Source organism: Pogona vitticeps, chromosome 1 (assembly GCF_051106095.1).
Source record: "Pogona vitticeps strain Pit_001003342236 chromosome 1, PviZW2.1, whole genome shotgun sequence".
Taxonomy (NCBI): domain Eukaryota; kingdom Metazoa; phylum Chordata; class Lepidosauria; order Squamata; family Agamidae; genus Pogona; species Pogona vitticeps.
Window position 1 is genome coordinate 175,414,198 of NC_135783.1, and position 18,759 is coordinate 175,432,956.

General features: G+C 41.7%; 2 protein-coding genes across 7 annotated transcripts in view; one reads left to right on the top strand and one right to left on the bottom strand.

Moving 5' to 3' along the window:
• Positions 1 to 18,759, top strand: part of IKZF2 (IKAROS family zinc finger 2) — a 141,351-nt gene that overhangs the window by 71,025 nt on the left and 51,567 nt on the right. For 3 of the 6 annotated variants that reach the window (XM_020780666.3, XM_078379150.1, XM_020780668.3), the window contains exons 4-5: positions 2,661 to 2,930; positions 14,027 to 14,194. In XM_020780666.3, the coding sequence (XP_020636325.2) occupies positions 2,661 to 2,930; positions 14,027 to 14,194 (438 nt within the window). The remainder of the gene's footprint in view (positions 1 to 2,660; positions 2,931 to 14,026; positions 14,195 to 18,759) is intronic. The other 3 variants (XM_020780667.3, XM_078379153.1, XM_078379151.1) reach the window with 1 other exon arrangement.
• The window catches only part of LOC144586116 (uncharacterized), a 63,468-nt gene that overhangs the window by 31,598 nt on the left and 13,111 nt on the right, over positions 1 to 18,759 (bottom strand). The window lies entirely within an intron of this gene.

Here is an 18,759-nt window from a genome sequence, read left to right on the forward strand (position 1 = left end):
GCACCAGGGTGATTGGCAGTGGCCGATGGGAGTTAGCAGCTTGTCTTCTGCAGAGGTCCTTAGAAAGAGTTGTATCTGAACAATCTCCCCAGATGGAAGATTCTGCTTGAGAGCTGACTTAGCAGCGTTTGTTTTGCTGTTTTTCCTAACGGGAGTCTTTCCAGGCTTCAGAAGGGACGATTGCTGTATAACTATTGCAGGTTACACAAAGATGCTGTCAGTTAACCTTGAGGTTTGTTGAGGTTTGGTGTCAGAAAATGGTTGTGGATCTGCTCTCTGGCACGATGCACCACTTCATTCTGAAAATGAAGCTTTCCCCTTGATTAACACACTGCTAATGATTTCTTTGCTACTCTGGAGTGTGGAACAGTCACGTTTTTGAACTGCAAAGCCCTGAATTCCCCCCCCCCCCCACTCAGATAGCATTACATTGATAGTCTTAAAAAGTATTTTTTTTTCCAAGCTCCAAGGCTAAGAGCTGTTTTTATTTTTTGGATTGACTTTGGAGAAAGAATTGCCAGTGGGTAGCCCTTTATGGCAGGAGTAGGTAAGATCTGAGGGGACAAAATTAGGCCCTCAGCATCCGCTACAGGCCACACCAAGTTCAGAAATTGCCCCACAAAAAAGGCCATTTGGAAAAAGAACCATTAGAAAGTACTCAGATAGACACTTCTGGTTTGGGGAGTGAAGGAACCAGTCCTTCCCCTTGCTCTTTTGCATGCACGCCTGATTCCTCTTTCTTCCGGGAGAATGGCTGCCCTGATGGTTATGTTTCAGAAATAGAAGACAATCGGTTCAGATTTTTGTTTTGTCACAGAGTTTTTGTGGGAGAGGATAAAACAGACAGACCTTTGGGTACTGTGGGCGGCATATTAATTAATTTAATTTAATTTAATTAATTAATTAACCAACCAACCAACCAAACAAACAAACAAACAAACAAACAACGATGATGCCAAGTTCATTCCCTGGCACCTCTCATTGAAAAGGGTCCCCGGTATATCAGGTTGGAAAGGCAACACTGTATAAATGTTTGGACAAGCATTACCAAGCAGATGAGCTGGTCCACAGCTATGTGGATCAAGCTGTGAACCAATAGCAGCCAGCTTCCCACATGTCTTAAGTGCCAAATGTGCCAACTCACTAAATTGCTTCACTGGAAATTAGATTCATAGAGCAATTTTTTACTTGGTAAAATGCGTCCAATTCACCTATTTTGGACACAGTTAACTTTATCATGGCTGCTACTCCCTTTTTAAAGAGGGGCAAACTAAGCCTGATTATTTGGATTCACTCTGTAACTGACCTACAGCGTGTAGGTCCAAGATCAACATTTTGTACCTGCTGGAATGGCTTTGGTTACGCTAGAGGCACTTTCTTAGATGCTTGGTGTATTTGTTTAAGATTATTAGCTCACACTGTCCTAAAATAATCCTGCTCATTTATTATTTCCTGAAAAGCCCAAATGTTTTTCTTACAGGTGATATTTTTAACAAAGATATTTAATATATGCAGTCCCTGCTCCAATCTTAGAACAGCATATTCTTCTCTCCCATGAGCCTCTGTCATTGAAGGATGCACCAACCCAAATAAATGTCGTTTGGTTGTGTTAAATATGATTCTTTCTAACCATCTAGACCATCTAGAGTGGTGCAATACTTTAGCAGGAGATACTTTTGGCATGGTAGAAGCCTGTGGGTTGTGGTGGATGTACCTTGCTGAGGGCTTCTGGTTCTGACTTGCCATGGTCTCTGTAGTGCAAATGCAAACACAAGGAGCAGAGTAGTTTTATAATACAGAATTGCTCCCAGCTTTGACTTGGATTGATGAGGGCATCTTTGGTTTATGACAGTGTATTTAGATTACAAAGGTAGGTAACTAGATGATAATGACAATAACAGTGATGATGACTGTGGCGTTCGCACCTCGTGGCCCCTGCCTGACTCCCCAAACACAGAGCACACGAAGGCAAACCCCCAATACTCCTTTTCACACTCTGCCACCAGTTGATCCCAAAATCAACATACTTTACTTATGGAAGGATGAAGATGAAGGTCCAAACCTCACTGTCTTTTAAATAAAACAAGTTTATTGATTACAGATGTTTTGATTATCATTCATAAGTATCTTCTTCAGGTTTCTCAATCATCAATAACAATCTTCTATTTGAGCTTACAGTTACTATTCACTCTTCTGACTAATCACACCTCAGATCTCCCAAATACCACACTCTATCTCCACTCTCATCTCCCTCTTGACTCTGACTCCACCTCTTTTTACAGATCTCTCGGTTCCGCCTCTCAGCAACATTAGCCTGCAACATGAATATGCATGACTACTTAACATAATAAGGGGTGAATGCTACAATGACAATAATAATTTCTGTAGCTGCGGCTGCATGCTTAGACACCAGATAAATGCTCAGTGTCTTCCACTCTGTAGTTTTGCTGGAGGTTGTCTTTTCTTGAAATTTGGGGTACATGGCTGAATAGCAAGTTTTCAAGTCTTGTAAAATTTGCAGGTATCAAAAAAAATGTTATTTGTATCACTTTTGTGTGATTTGTCTTTAATACGACAGTACGCTTGTTCATTATTCTAATGGCTAATGAGTACATTGTACAGGGAAACAAACCTCTATTTTCCTTCTTTTTAATTTGCAGCAAACTCCATAAAGCTAGAAATGCAAAGTGATGATGAGGATTCTGACAGGAAGCCCCTCGGGCGAGAAGATGGGATCAGGGGCCATGAGGAAAGCAGCAGCTTGGAAGAACCTCTGACGGAGAACCACGAGATGGTGGAGAACAGGAAAATGCAGGAGCTGTCAGGCGAGGGAGGAATCCGGCTACCGAATGGTAAACTGAAATGTGACGTCTGTGGCATGGTTTGCATTGGGCCCAATGTGCTTATGGTACATAAAAGGAGTCACACTGGTAAGCAGCTGAAAGAAAACGTGATGACTGCCTTTGGCATCTGATATTGATATTATCTGACATCTGTTCTCTTGCCTTTCTTGGTTTCCGATTGATAATCAAGTGCAGTAAGAAATATCATTCCCCTTTCAAAATGTATCAGTCTGTTGGCTAGTGAGGAAACAAGACTGGAGAGTATAGATTTCTAGCTTTGCTTAACTTCACGGTCAGGATGGCCTTTGGAATATTATTCCAACTTCCTTTCATTCATTGTGGAGAAACATTGCACATTGGTCCATTTAAAGCTGACCTCCCTTTTTTCCAGTGACTTTATAGAGCCCTCTGTTCTCCCTAGTTCTTAGGAGAGATCAGTAGAAAATGTGGCTAACATTGGGACATACCTTGCAATGTGGGGGCCACTGAAAAATCATACACCAAATGGAAGGCTTCATCCATAAAAAAAAATTCTCCATGGTAAATAACCTCCATGGAGGCCCTTTAGCCCTTGCATACTGTACATACTAATATTTACATATACTGGGCTATCAGTAGTAGATGGCTTGCAGTAATGCTAGGATGAAGTTAGCAGTCAAGTCTACTGTTCTTCCTCAGTGGAAACTCCTCATGTTTGCTAAAGAAAATTGACAATGCCAGTAGTACCAAGTCAGAATCAAAGCAATACACTGTCCTTTACGTTTTTTCTCCCATTCTGTCAATCTCTGGCTGGTCTCTGTTTTACTTTGACCTTTGATTTGATCCTGCAGAATTCTTCTTACATCCTTGTATTTCCAAAAAAAAATATTGCATTGTGAGTTTTTCAAAACAAGTACCTGTTCTTACACTGTTTTTCCCAGGTTAATTGACCAAAGTCATTGGGTTTGAGGTGTACTGATGTGCATTTGACCTGCAGGAGTTCCCTAGCAGTGCTACACTCACACAGGAAGACATCCTTGTAGAACTTAAACTGCAGGCTGATTTACTTAAAACGGCACTGTTCAGTGATAACCATTCAAAACATATGGGTGTCCTAAACTGGAGTGAGCTGCTTGGGCAGCACTGGGGCCAATCATCTGCCCCTAGAATCCTCCAGGGTTTAGTACAGATTGCTAAAAATGCAAAATCCAAAAGAATAAAACCAGAAATTGCTGGAAATTCAGTATTGTTTTAAAAATAGAACTTACAGGTATTAAATAATGACTGGTCCAAAATGTAAGTTGCAGCTCCAGAAAGTAGGCAACAGCAGCAGCACCTCTTTTATTTACCTATTTATTTCGCTACAAAAATGGCCAGTGGGGTGAGGGCGGAACTACTCATTGCCCACCCTACCCTAAACTGTATCAGGGCAGTGAAGCCTAGAGCCATAGCCAATAAGACTGTGTATTGTGTGGAAATATGATATTTCAACAATTAATTTAAATGCTCCCCATCATCTGAGGCAGTACCCTACTTAAAAAGGTAAAGGTTCCCCTTGACAATTTTTGTCCAGTCGTGTTCGACTCTAGGGGGCGGTGCTCATCCCCGTTTCCAAGCCATAGAGCCAGCGTTTTGTCTGAAGACAATCTTCCGTGGTCACATGGCCAGTGCGACTTAGACACGGAATGCTGTTACCTTCCCACCGAGGTGGTCCCTATTAATCTACTCGCATTTGCATGCTTTCGAACCGCTAGGTTGGCGGGAGCTGGGACAAGTGACAGGCCCTCACTCCGTCACGTGGATTCGATCTTACGACTGCTTGGTCTTCTGACCCTGCAGCACAGGCTTCTGCGGTTTAGCCCGCAGTGCCACCACGTCCCTAGTACTCTACTTAGCAGGTACATAAATTTAAGATTATCTTCATTGAGAACTCTACAGACACTGCAGCATAATTTGTGAACCGCTGAACCAGAGAAGAACCTGCTGTTGGCTTATAGGTTTGGGGCAGGACTCTCACTGTTTGACAATTTGCAGACCTGCTACCATGAGAATAGCTAATGCTGGACTATATGGGCCAGTGGTCTGATTCAGTATAAGATGACTTCGTGTGTTCCAGGGTGGTGGATGTGTCTGTGAGAGTGAGTGAGTGAGTGAGTGTGTGAGTGTGTGTGTGTGTGTGTGTGTGTGTGTGTGTGTGTGTGTGTGTGAGTGAGAGAGAGGGGGGGTAGTGGTGCAAACTAATTGCCACTGAGCCATGTGCCATGTACTGCAGATACAAATCATAGGCATTCACTTTAGATCACTTTAGAATGTTAAGTTGTATTACTTTAGCAGGTAAATGTAGAACTAATTTGGATGTTTTGCACTATAGGCATTTCGACATCATTTTTCCTTCAAAAGTAGCATTGTGTCCAATAAATAAAATAAAATAGAGATTATGTAACGCACTGCCCTTGTTAGAGCCATTAGAGTTCCTATATCGAGGAATAGTTCCCTCTGTGCAAAAAAGGCAGAGATGCATCTACTATTCAGATGTTCTCAACCATACAGAAATGTGTTTCTTCCCCCCCCCAATGTGTACATTTGTTCTCTATTCTTACTGACCCCTGACACTGCTAAGTTGTTTTATTCTACAGAACTTTCCTACTGTAGAAAAAGAGGTTTTCTGGGCATGTTTATGCCCCTTACATTCATTTCAAAAGTGCTGCTTATATAAGCAAAGCGTGCTGCTTATATACCGCCCCATAGTGCTTCAAGCACTCTCTGGGCGGTTTACAAGTTAATTATGCAAACTACACATTGCCCCCCCCCCCAGTGAGCTGGGTACTCATTTTACCGACCTCAAAAGGACAGAAGGCTGAGTCAACCTTGAGCCGGCTACCTGGGATTGAACCCCGGGTCATGAGCACAATTTTGGCTGCAGTACAGCGGTTTAACCACTGCGCCATGAGGCTCTTCATGGAACGGTAAATTCTATCTCTCATACAGGTTGTTCAAACTTCTGTCTCTTGCTGGGTTGTTGTAAAGTTTACTAGGCATGGATCAAAATGATGTTGTAGAGTTCTGAGAAGTGAGAATAGACTGTACCACGTCAAACTGCAGATGGGAGATGGTATTTTATTTTTAAAAAAAGATTCCCTACACGAAAACTATCACAATAGAACGTATACCAGAGTGCAAAAGTTCCCTCTGATGTGGTAGCGTTTTGCAGCAAGTTCTCTTTTTTTTAACTTGGGAAAATACGAGTAAATTATATCCCTTACTTGAGTGGAGTTCCAGCGCTTTCAAGCCCAAGGCTCTAACTCATGCTCATCCAGAGAACAGGAGGAGATCTCGTCATCAACACCTAGGAAAACATGAGTAACACCTTTTTTTGTTATTGCGAACAAACAAAAAACATTTTAAAGCCAAGCTAAGCAAGCATGGGCATGATTACAGATAGTCATTTTATTTTATTTACTTTAAAAATATGTGCTGTCTTTTTCTGTAAGAAAATGGTGCTGGTTCCCAAATAAATGGGTTTGGCGCTAAGGAAGCAGAAGCAGATGCTATTTTATTCCTATAGCCATGACAGTGCCACTGTTCAAGTGAAATTTGCGTTGACAAACTAGTTTTTGCTCTATGTTGTCCTAACGTATTAGGAACACAATGACACTGGAGGTGGGGACAGAATGATGATTCCCAGTGGAATTGCTACACATGACCATAGAAAAGACAGGCCCATGAAATCATGAAGACCAGGATGTAAAATTACCTACCTCCCCCCTCTTGGTGAAACTGATTATGCTACATGAAAATCCCTTTGAAAACAAGGTGCACAAAATTTGTTTACTATCCATTGCATGTATGCACACACATACACACACAGACACACAGACAGACAGACACAGACACACAGAGACACAGACACACACACACACACACACACACACACACACACACACACACAAGGTTCCCTGGCTGGTCTCTCTAAGGGAGTTTGTACTTGGCAGTGATGTAAGAAGTGCAGGATAAGTAGGTAAGTATGCAGCTATTGTGGCTGTGAAGTGTAATTAGCTAGCCAGCCTTCTCTAGAATGATGTTAGTGTCCACCCCTAATAGCTTCTTGGCCTTTTTTGAAAAACTGCTTTATGCTGTGGAGCTTCACTGTCCAAACCAACAAAATAGTTTTGCTAAGTAGAAAACTAGTTGAGGCATAGGTGAGCATTAAAACAGCTGACTTGATAAAGCCTTTGGCTTCTCAGAATATGTTTTATGAAGCTCAAGCTTTGGAGAGACAAACCAGTGGAGCATGTGGCTAAGCAGAGAAGCCTGGGAGATTGGGGAGCGAAGCCTCATGAGTCAAGGGAGACAAAAGGGCAATGTCCAGGACAGGGAAAGATCATAGGCACAGGTAGCCTAACACGTTTAAAGTAACTTGGCTGTATTATGAGTTGTGGGCATTTTGGTCTATTGCAGTTTGCATGTCCTCCTGCCCTGCTCTCCACCCCCACCCCTACCCTGCCATAAGTATAAAGTCTTGAGCATCTCTTTCCTTCTTTTTTCAATTAAAGCTGGACACTAGAAGGGGGCTGTAGTATTGCTTTTCTCCATCTCACCCACCCCCACCCCCATGGCTTTTGAAATGACATGCTCACAAAGACATAATCTAGGCGTGTGATAAGAAAAGTTGGTTTTCTATGCTTCCTGTACTCCACTAGCTTTTCCAATGTTAGAGTTTATTGTTCATTTTATACATTTGTCTGTGTGCATTGTGTGTACATGTGTATGCATTTTTTTTCTTTGCAACCTGCCAAAGCAAACTGTTCTGACCAGTGTGTATAATTAGCAAAATCAAGTAATACTCTGTTTGTTTATTTTTTAAAAAATCAAATCCCTCCATCTCTATGGATACCAAAGACATGTACTATTATAGTCAAAACAATAAAACAATAGAAACATATCATTGTGACAGCAATAAAGAAAAACTACAGATCCAAACAGAATAAATCCTCCAAATCCCTTGGCAAAGAATAAGGTTTATTTTTGTCTTGTTTTTTTTTTAAGTTATCATTGACACACTTGCACCATTGAGGCCAGTTCTGCTACCACAAAGAGAGTACCCTACTGGGGTGCCAGAACTGGGAAGACTTTCTCCCTTTTTGAAACTGACTTTACCCATGGTACTTGCAGGAACCACTGGATGTCATGGGCAGGCTAGTGTAGGGAATGGCATTGTTGCAAAAACATGGCCTCTAAAGCTGTTTAGGGTTCTAAAGGCCAGCACAACATCTTGACTTCAAAAGCCAGTAGACAACTACTGCAGCTCCTTCACAATGGTTTTGCATCCACTATACTGTATATTCGCAATGTCACCAGTATGTGGATGACCCTCTCTCTTTCCATCAAAATCCAAGGAAGCTATTTCAGTTCTAGATCACTGTCTGATGTCAGTAATAGACTGGCTGAGGACAAATAAACTGAAACTTTATCCAGACAAGACAGAGGTGCTCCTAGTCAGTCAAAAAGCAGATCAAGAAAAAGGGATCTTGCCCGTGAAGGATGGGTTAGACTCCCCTTGAAAACACAGGTACACAGCTTGGAAATTTCAGCAGGTCACACATGCTGCAGCCAGATTGTTAACTAGGGCTGGTTTTAAGGGAGAACATAACCTCACTGTTACAGCAACTCCACTGGCTGCCAGTATATTTCCGGGCACAATTCAAAGTGCTGGTTTTAATCTATAAAACCCTAAATGACTTGGGTCCAAGCTATCTCAAAATCTGCATCTCCCTCTACGAGCCTAGCAGGGTGTTAGAATCATCAGCTTTCTCTTGATTCCACCACCCTCACCAGTTCACTTGGTGGAGTCGTGAGAGACGGCCTTCTCTGTCGCTGCTCCCAGACTCCAGAACTCCTTTCCTTGGGAGGCCAGCCTGGCCTCATCGTGCCGTCCTTCTGCAAGCAGGTGAAACCTTTCTCTTCAGACTGACTTTTCATTCGTGACTGACTGTCTAGGAGACAATAAACAGGATGGTTTATATTTTGTTGGATCTAAATCTGTTTATACTAATGCTCGTACCTAACATTTTAATATTATTTACATTAAAAAGTCTTATTCTAACATTTGAATAATTTTCTATTTTTAGCTTTTAATCTGTTTTTAATGATGTGAGCCACCTTGGGTCCTTGTTTAGGAGAAAGGTGGGGTAAAAATATTTTAAAGAAATATACTTTAATTCCACCTGGCTATTCTGGTTACAGTTTTGGCTGCCACATTCTGCAATATTTGAATTTTCAAGGTCAGATCCAGTAACAATACATTACAGCAATCCAGTATGAACAATACTGGAGCATGATAGTCATTCCATGCAACTGAACTGTGCTTTGCAGGCAGGAAAGCTGTTGCACAAGGGCTTGTACCTCAGATAATATGAAAAGAATTGAGCTTTGCTTGGTGAACTTTGTGAGTGAATGCCCACATAGGTAAAACATATATTTAAACCTATACACTTTGCTCCCCACCCACCCATTCTGTCATTGGGCCTGCTCCCTGCCCAAGATGCTCTATGACTATTTATTGGCTGCAACTATTTTAATAGATACTTCACACATTCCATCTGGGTTACCCTATTATGACCAACTGAGCTTAAAAAAAAATCAGCTCCCTTCTTCTGGAATATCTAGGGCTACTACTAGCATATTCCACAAGAGAAATGAAATGGTTAAAAATAAAATTTCAGCCCTTTCCAGCTTGGGGAGTTTCACATAATACAAGATTTCCACCACCACCCTCAGATTGGAGAACAGCAAAACCTGCAGTGACGTGGCTTCTTTCTTTCTTTTCTTCTGGTGGCCATCATTATTCCCCTAGATATAGCATTGTTCCAGTCTGCTCTGAAGGAAAGAAATATTCACCACCAGTGGGGGCTGCCATTTTTCATCCCCAGATGTAACTCAGACTAAAACCAGGGCAGGGATAGGGGGAATTGGTGGTCAACCTGCTGCAAAAAGAGTACTAGCTATTCTGTCACTGCCACAGGCAGCAAAATAATAAATACAGTGGTGCCTTGCTAGACACTTACCCCGCATGACATCAAAATAGCTTAACAATGACTTTTTTGCGATTGCAAAATGATGGTTCCAATGGGGGAAATCCACATTACGTTGATTAGGAACCTGCTTTGTGAACCATTTGTTCACTATACAACGATTTTTCTGGTTCCGCAAAATGGCTTCCCTCCGCAAAATAACTTCCCTCCCTTTACAAAATGGCTGCTTGCCGGACTCCTGCTTCGGAAGACAGCGATTTTTAATAGCTGATTAGCAGTTCTCTATGGGCAATCTTCACTGGACGATGAGGTATTTCCCCATTGGAACGCATTGACTGGTTTTCAATGCATTCCAATGGGGTTTTTTTTCGCTTGACGAGGATTTTGTTTAACAGCGATTTTCCTGGAATGGATTATCGTCGTCAAGCGGGGCACCACTGAGGGTGGAAAGGAGACCTGATACTTAACAATGTATTGCCACTCATCAAATTACACTGAAATTGTGGAAAAATGGGTCTGAGCAAATCATTAGGTAAAGGTAAAGGTTCCCCTTGACAATTTTTGTCCAGTCGTGTTCGACTCTAGGGGGCGGTGCTAATCCCCGTTTCCAAGCCATAGAGCCAGCGTTTTGTCCGAAGACAATCTTCCGTGGTCACATGGCCAGTGCGACTTAGACACGGAATGCTGTTACCTTTCCACCGAGGTGGTCCCTATTTATCTACTTGCATTTGCATGCTTTCAAACCGCTAGGTTGGTGGGAGCTGGGACAAGCGACGGGCGCTCACTCTGTCACATGGATTCGATCTTACGACTGCTGGTCTTCTGACCCTGCAGCACAGGCTTCTGCGGTTTAGCCCACAGCGCCACCACGTCCCAAAATCATTAGCCACAGAAAAACTGGAAAGGTATGACTATATGATTAACAATTCAATATCACATACCAAAACTGTTATGTCTGGGAACAAAAGCACAGAAATTTAATTTTCAAACAGATTTTGTAACAAAAACCTAAATCTTATACATCTTGTGATCTAGTTATAGGCAAGACCGTTCTTCTGCTTCAAGCACTTTTCAGTTCCCATCTTTGATAATGATTTCCCTAGCAAGTGGCCATTGATCATTTCCAAAACTCTTTGATATAAGTTTTTACAATAATTAATCATTACACCTGAATTATCTGTGGAACATCAATGATTGTGGAAGTTTCACTTAGAGAAGGAAGTGAAGCTGTAGTGCAGTATGCGGAGCTGTAGTTCTGCCATTTGTTTTAGAGGAGCCCTTATTCACTGGTCATATTCCATTCAGCTTAATTTCTTGCTATCTCGGAGACCCCTTTTGCACAGCATACCAGTGGCAGGATCATTAAAGAAACTTGCATTATTGCATCAGCCTGGCAATCAAATATTGTTAGCAGTTTAGTTGTCACTGATGTGGATAAACCCAGTCCTGGATGTGGTTGGGATTCACATTAGTGAATTCAGTTCCACATGAAACAAGTCCCTGCACATACAAACCAGGTATATGAGAAAGAGGTTTCATCTGAAACCTTCTTTTCTTCCTCCCTGAAACAACTGTAATCACAACTATCCAAACAGAAACAGTGGTAGCTACCACAAAAATTACCACTGGGGTAAAGTAATGGAAAACAAAGGGTTCCAAACCACAGAACCCGAACTGGCCCAAACCATGAACCTTTTTAGCGTTTTCCTGAAAATCCTGGGTTGTTCCTCCGACCCCCACAGCTTGTCCCCTGCCCCTTCCCACTGCCCCCGTCACCCTCCTACCTTTTGCTGCCACTGTCAGCTTGAGAGACAGCCCAGAGGTTCCCACAGGCTCTCAAATAAATTTTTTTTTAAAAAAAAATTAATATATATGCACATTAGCTGAGAGGCAGGTGCATGGGCAAAGGCAACCCCAGACTGCCTCAATTTTTTTAAAAAATTAACTTGCTTCTTGAGTTCATCTGCTATATAAAAGGGCCAATCCTCTCAAAAAAAAAATTTTTGAGAGCCCCAGACTTCCTCTCAATTTTTTTTAAATTTAAATTTATTTTTTATTTTTTGAGAGGCAACCCAGGACTGCCTCTGTATGTGCGCCTGCCTCTCAGCTGAGAGATGGGTGCATGTGCCGAGGCAGCCCAACCTGTGAGAGTCTGGGGCTGCTTCTAAAAAAAAAGTTCTTTCCCACTGCCCTCATTGCTTCCATGCCTTTTGGTGCCACTGCCACCTTCTCCACCACCACCACCATTTTGAGACGCAACCCAGCCACTTTATAGGGCCAACAAACTGATTCATGGTTAGTTTGGTAAAAGTTCAGAAATTTGTGGACTTCGGCAAACCACAAACCAAGATGAATTGCCATTTTGCTGGTTCATGTCCATCTTCAGAATATTTGGGGGAAAAAGAGAAGAAAACAAACACTGAATGACAAAAACAAAAAACAAACCCCAAACAACAACAACAACTGATCAATTGAAAGACAGGTCAAGGAATAGGGATGCAACCTGTGCTGGATGGGGTTGCATCCCCTCTGAAAAAATAGGTGCACAGCTTCGGCATGCACCTGGATTCATCTCTGAGCCTGGATGCTCAGGTTTCAGGGGCGGCCAAGAGTGCCTTTGCACAATGAAAACTCTCTTCCAGTGACATCTGCCTGACCTACTCCATCTTCCCAGGCAGGGTGGTCGAGAACATTGACCCCGAGATAAGCCCGCAAGGAGAAGACCAAAACCTGGGCCTTCTTGGTGGTTTCTCCCCACCTTTGGAATAAACTCCTGCCTGAACACGCCTGGCCCTTCACTGGGAATTTTTGGCAGCCCCTGCACTAATCAGGACACTGCAACGAAAAAAGTGGTTTCCCTCAGAAAAAAAGATGCTTCTTCCTCAGCAGCGAGTCATCTTGTCAATAGGTGGCAGCTTCCTCCCTCCCTCCCTCCCCCCCCCCCAGCCGCAGCAGTTAACAGGCAAAATTGCCCTTTTTTCATCACCAGTTAGTGCAGCCCTTCAGAAAATCCTGGGCCAAAAATTGCCCCCCCGACCCACTTAAGCTACTCAATTGTGCCCTCTGTGCCCTCTGCCATGTTGGATGATTATTGGCCAGTCTCCAACCTTCCATCTCAGGTGGCAGAGCATGGGTTATGCTTCAGCTTTAGTGATTCCTAGATAAAATGTGTTATCTTGCATCCATTTCAGATGGGTTTGAGGCCTGGTCATGGGAAAAGGGTGGCCTGGGTTTCCTTGGTGAGTGATCTGCTCCAGGGGGGAGTGTCTTCCTCTTGGTTATGTGGGATCTCTGAGTGACTTTCAATGCTATTGACTATGGTATTCTATTTCAGTTCATGATTGAAAGAGCTGGTTATGACCTTAAAAGCCCTGTATGACTTAAGTCCAGGCATCTGAAGGACCAGAAATTCCAATTTTTAGTATCTGTGGGGGAGGCACATCTCTCAGTCTTGCTACTCTTCCTGGCCCCTTTCATGAGAACATAAGAGAGAGACAGACAGACGTCTCGACAGTTGCTCCTAGGTGGTGCAACACCCTTCCCTGGAAGTCTTGGCTTTCTAAGCTGAGTCCTAGGCTTGGAAGAAAAGTAGGGTATAAATGTAACAAACAGAACAGTGTTTTCTTTGAATCTACAGGGTGATAAGAACATTAATCATTTCATGGGTTCATCCAAACTCTTGGCTTTCAGGGGTTCTGGGGAGATGCCACCTGCTAACTGAATATATTTTGGCTGGTGATGTCAGAGACTGAACCTGAATCTTTCACCACAGAGAGCAAGTGAGCTCTGCTACCAAGAATCGCCCCCATAGAAGCGTTGTTTTCAGCTTTAAGAATTACTTAAATTACATCACCACCAGGCATTTAATTTTAAATGGTGCTGGTTGTTGAACAACCAGATTAGAGGATTTGATTACCAAGTAATGAAAGTAATTCAGATGCAGCACTTCTCCGGGCCTTCAGACCAAGTCCTCTCTACCACCAATGCTATATGTTAACTGATGGAATTGTTATTATTAACTGTATTGTGTTTTGAGGAGAAAAGTTCTGCAACTTTGTCAGACTTTTAATACACTTGTAGGTGTGTATTGATCTAAATACTGGTAGAGCAGATTTGTATATTTCTCAGCCAGGCTTTCCTCAGCCGTTGTCTCCGCTGTCTTCTCCACTGCAGGTGAGCGTCCCTTTCACTGTAACCAGTGTGGAGCGTCCTTCACACAAAAGGGGAATCTACTGAGGCACATCAAATTACACTCTGGGGAAAAACCATTCAAATGTCCCTTCTGTAGCTATGCTTGCCGAAGGAGGGACGCCCTCACAGGACACCTCAGGACACACTCAGGTGAGTCTGTAAGATCTTTGGCATTTGTATTTCTTTTAAACATTGAACTTGCAGAACAGGTTCATTTTAAAGGTCTGACCAGTAATACTGCATGCACGGTGCTGTCTACATTGGCTGGTGGTGGGTCTCCAGAATTTGGCCTGGAGGCTTTTCCAACCTTTGCTTAAAGTGGCAACTGATAGTTTTGGAAGGTGAAGGACTGCAGAACTCTACCTCTTAATACATTTAGTGGATATGGCCTGGTAACAGAGACATGAGATTATCACACCAGCTCAGAAACTCTGGGAGAAATAAATTCTGTTGTTTCTGAATTCACTGGAAGGGTATACCTCTGAGTGGATTTGTGGGGGAGTAGTGAGATTTAAAGTAGTGCTGCACAGATCATTCTTGTTTTTTAAAAAATAAAACCATAGGTTATAAAGCCTCATATTTCTTACTAGCAACAAAGGTTGAAACGTAATTGCTTGAAGTTCAAGAACTTAAGAGCCACTAATGGTATTACTTTCCATAGGCCCGCAAGAACATTTTTGCTTGTAGTGGGAACATCTCTTCAGTGCTTTCGGGCTTGCATATTAAAATGCTGTATATAAAAACTATCTTGTTAGCTTTCTCCTATTTCAGTGCTAGATGATTATGCTAAACAGGTTCCAAAGTCCACATGTCACCTAATGGTTTTTAACAGTGATAAACTGAAGCAATAAACAGCAAAGAACAGAAGCAGGCATGTTGGTCATAACAAAAAATTAAAATTAAAAAAATGCCACAGTCCATATTAGGACAGTTCAATTATTAGGTCAAAACTATTGCCACAAAGTAATGTAGAAGCTTTCGATTTTGTTAGCACACTTCATCAGTTTAATGGTAAATGAAATGGAGTTGGGCCAGAGTTAACATTGGGGTGAAGCTGAGGCCATGGAAACTGGATTTAGGAGCATAAGACATAATCTTGTGCCATTCATCCATTTAGCCATGACGGTTGACTTTTGATGACAGCAGCAGGCCAAGATTTCACCAAGGATTCTTTCCTGGGGTGCCTGGAAATAGCAAGAATTGGAACCTGAGATCTTCTGCATCTTCTACCACTGAGCCATGGCCCATCCTCAATTTAGTCACAGTCTTTGTATTTATTTTAAGCTGAATATATATATATAGTTTAGGCATCTGTTTGCAGAGCCAGAGGTTAGGAGTTTAATTCCCCGTTGTGCATCCGAGAAGAACTAGATAGCATGGCCTTAGGCAAGTTGCACAGTCCCAAGAAGCCCCCAGAAGAAGGGAAGGGTAAAGCCCTTCTGAATTTTTCTTTACCTAGAAACCCTGAAAAAGAGTCACAAGAAGTCAGAATTTACTTGACAGCACACATTTATTATTATTGAATGTATATCCCATTTTTTTTTCACTGAAGGTGGCTTATCTCTCATTAAAAGCCAGTTACAGCAAAGTAAAACCAAATTAAAAGTTAGTGATGCTATACTATTTACATGGCGTTTTCACTCCTGTTAATACTGATTTCAAAGTATTGCTATTATTAACAAAGTCATTTCTTTGAGTCAAGAATTGGCTTTTATGGTTGGAGGGGAAAGATCTTTTAAGACGTTTTGGAGATTTTAAAGATTACCGTGTAGCTGTGGAAAGCCATAAAGCAATCCCCAGCAGTTAAACCCCAAAGATCTGTTTCCTATTGATAAGACAGACAATAAGAAGGGCCTCTACATGTTTAGATGGGGTGCTCTGCTTTTGTCTTACAGATCACTTCCATGTTGATAATGCTAAACCTAAGTTTTGAGATAGCAATCATAGTATTTTTATTGTTGGGAAAGAAGTTAGCAGCCTATGCAGGATGAAATAAATCTTCTAAGGCAAAAACTGCTCAGGTGCAAGTGAATGTCCCAGTTCACATGTGATAACATCATCATAACAAACCAGTCCGTGTCTGTTGCTTTTTGATTTTAATCTGTCAACCTGAACTGGCATATGTTGTATCAAACACTGAACAATGGATACACATTGGCCACATTCTGTCATGAGTAAATGTTTTGTGCTGAAGTTCTCATCTACTATTTTGAGTAGGTGTTACCATAGCTCTAGTTTCTCTCACTGAAGGCAGCTGCTCCTTTACCCAAATGATACAGTACTGGGGGAGGATAAAGATCTTCCTGCAGCCATATGTTGCACTTCAGTTTATTCACTTTTGGTCCTTATTCCTGTGGGAAGACAATCTTCTCAGTGTTCTCTATACCACTGGCCAATTTTTGGTGGACTTTTAAATGGAAAACCCTGATCGATTGATTGATATTTATAAATTTTAAATTTATAAGTTTATTTATACATATTTATTTATTTATTATGCCTAGCAATGTTACTATTGCTTGATAGGAATCCCAAGTTAAGTACATTTTGGTTTGATCCAGCAAATCACTTCATGCTGCAGGGCATTCTCAGTATCAGAAAAGAGACATTATATATTTTTTTTCACTGCAATCCTTCACTTTTAGGATATTGTTAGTGTACCATAATAACTTTATATGGTTTGGGACCTCACTGTTTGTCGGTCAGTTTCAACTCCCCATCTGACTAGGCCCTCACAGACATGAGACCATGAATATTAACACCTCAAAAAGGTCAGAAAACCACAACCAGAAGCTGGGCCTTCTCAGCTGTGGCACCATCCTTGTGCAATGCATTGCTGCAGGAGTTACAACAGATGTCTCCCCCCCCCCCGGTGCCTTTAAAAAACAACTAAAAACACAGCTTTTTAAGGAAGTCTTTGGGGAGGTCTTCCTCATTTGAATGTGTGGAGGAAGAAGATGGGAGTTCCTTTGCCTTATAGCAATTTCTTGCTATCTGTCTATTTTGATTTTTGTATGTTTGAATTTTTTGTTACAATGTTTGCTTTATTTTGTTGTACACTGCTCGGAGTAGCAATTTGCTAGATGGGTGGTATAAAAATTGAATGTATGACTTTAGATATTTAAAACATATTGGTAGAACACGTAAGATTGAATTCAGCCCATCTTACTGTATTAAATTAGCCTGTTACATCTTGTCATTCACAGTGTAACTTCCATTATTGTTCAGCTCAAAGAAATGCTGATATTAATAACCGTATCACCATGTTTGTTCTTAGCAAGCAAGCAGTTCTTATAAGAAGGTGCTGACTGTGATTGTTTCAGTATGCAAGTGAGGAGCTAGGGCAGGAGTGAATTTGCATGGAAAGGTCCCACAGTGAAGTGACAAACCCAAGAAATAAAACAGAGATGATTTTTTGAGATTTGGAATATCAGTACTGCATTATCCTTCTCAGTTGTCTGCAGCAGAGCAAACTGTCTGTGATAACAATGAAGAAGATCAGATGGGAAGCACTTTAGCACAAAATGCAAAGCAGGCACTGAAACTAAGAGGAGTGAAGAAAGGAAGGACTATCTCACCCCATTGACTACCCACAGAAAAATTTCAATTTAAATCACATTCTCTTCTCACTATAATCTGTCCTTTCTAATACCAAATGCATCCCTTAGTAGCATCCTATTGATTTCAGTGGATCATACCTGTCAGTAAAGTTTTGGGATACATTCCCACACCCACACACCCCACACACATTGCAGTTGTTCTCGAAATATCCTAACTGGTGTGTCATGCTGTTGACTTTATGCGGTGGCTTAGTCTGTGATACTGATAAGCTGAGCTTCTTTACTGGAGGCAAATAAACCCTGGCTCTTGAAAACTGTTGTGAACCTTGGTTGACACTCCCTGCAATTCCTACTCTTCAATGTATGCACAAGGTCTTGAATTTTTATCCTATGGCTTCCCACTGTATGGACCTGCTTTTGACTTGGTTGGAACACTTTGGCCAATTCCCCCATTCCCCAATCAAAGTGGGATTTTTTACTGTTGCTGTCTTCTCTTCCTCATGGTGGCTAATCCAGACGGACTGCACAAAAGTTTACATGGGGAACTGTCAGCTTACACGTATGCTCTGAATAACTGTGCTGTGATGTCTTCAGCCACAGGCACACAGTGCTCCTCTGATCTATGTGTGTCAGAGAGGAAGAGATTTATATCTTCTTAAATAAAGGCCAGACTGCAGTTCTCGTGCTAGATGGTCGTATGACAGTCGTTGTGGGTGGTGACATATTAAAACTGAAAATATAAAAATAGGTGAAGGAAAATGGTAAAATGGCAAAAAAAGATGGCAGCCTTCCTAAAGAGGTCCTAAACAAAGTATGTCATTGAGGTGGTTTTTGACTGAAAGAAAACAAATATAATCTAATAGTTCTGTAGAGGTGCCTTTTCATAGCCAGCCTCTGATTCCCACAGTATTTTGGAAGTGTAGCAACAGTAGTATTTTTAACAGTCTTAGAGGAAGATCATCTTCCTTGAAGTTACTTCAGTGTGATTTCTCCATTTTCTAGGAAAGAGAAAATGGACAAGGGTACTTTAGAGAGGGCTTGTACTGGACTTTTTCTTCCTTTATCTGATCAGTTAGGGCTCTGTGCAGTGGGAAAATGATGATGGAAAAAACATCTTCAACTCTTTTTACACACTGAGACAATAGTGTAAACTTTTGT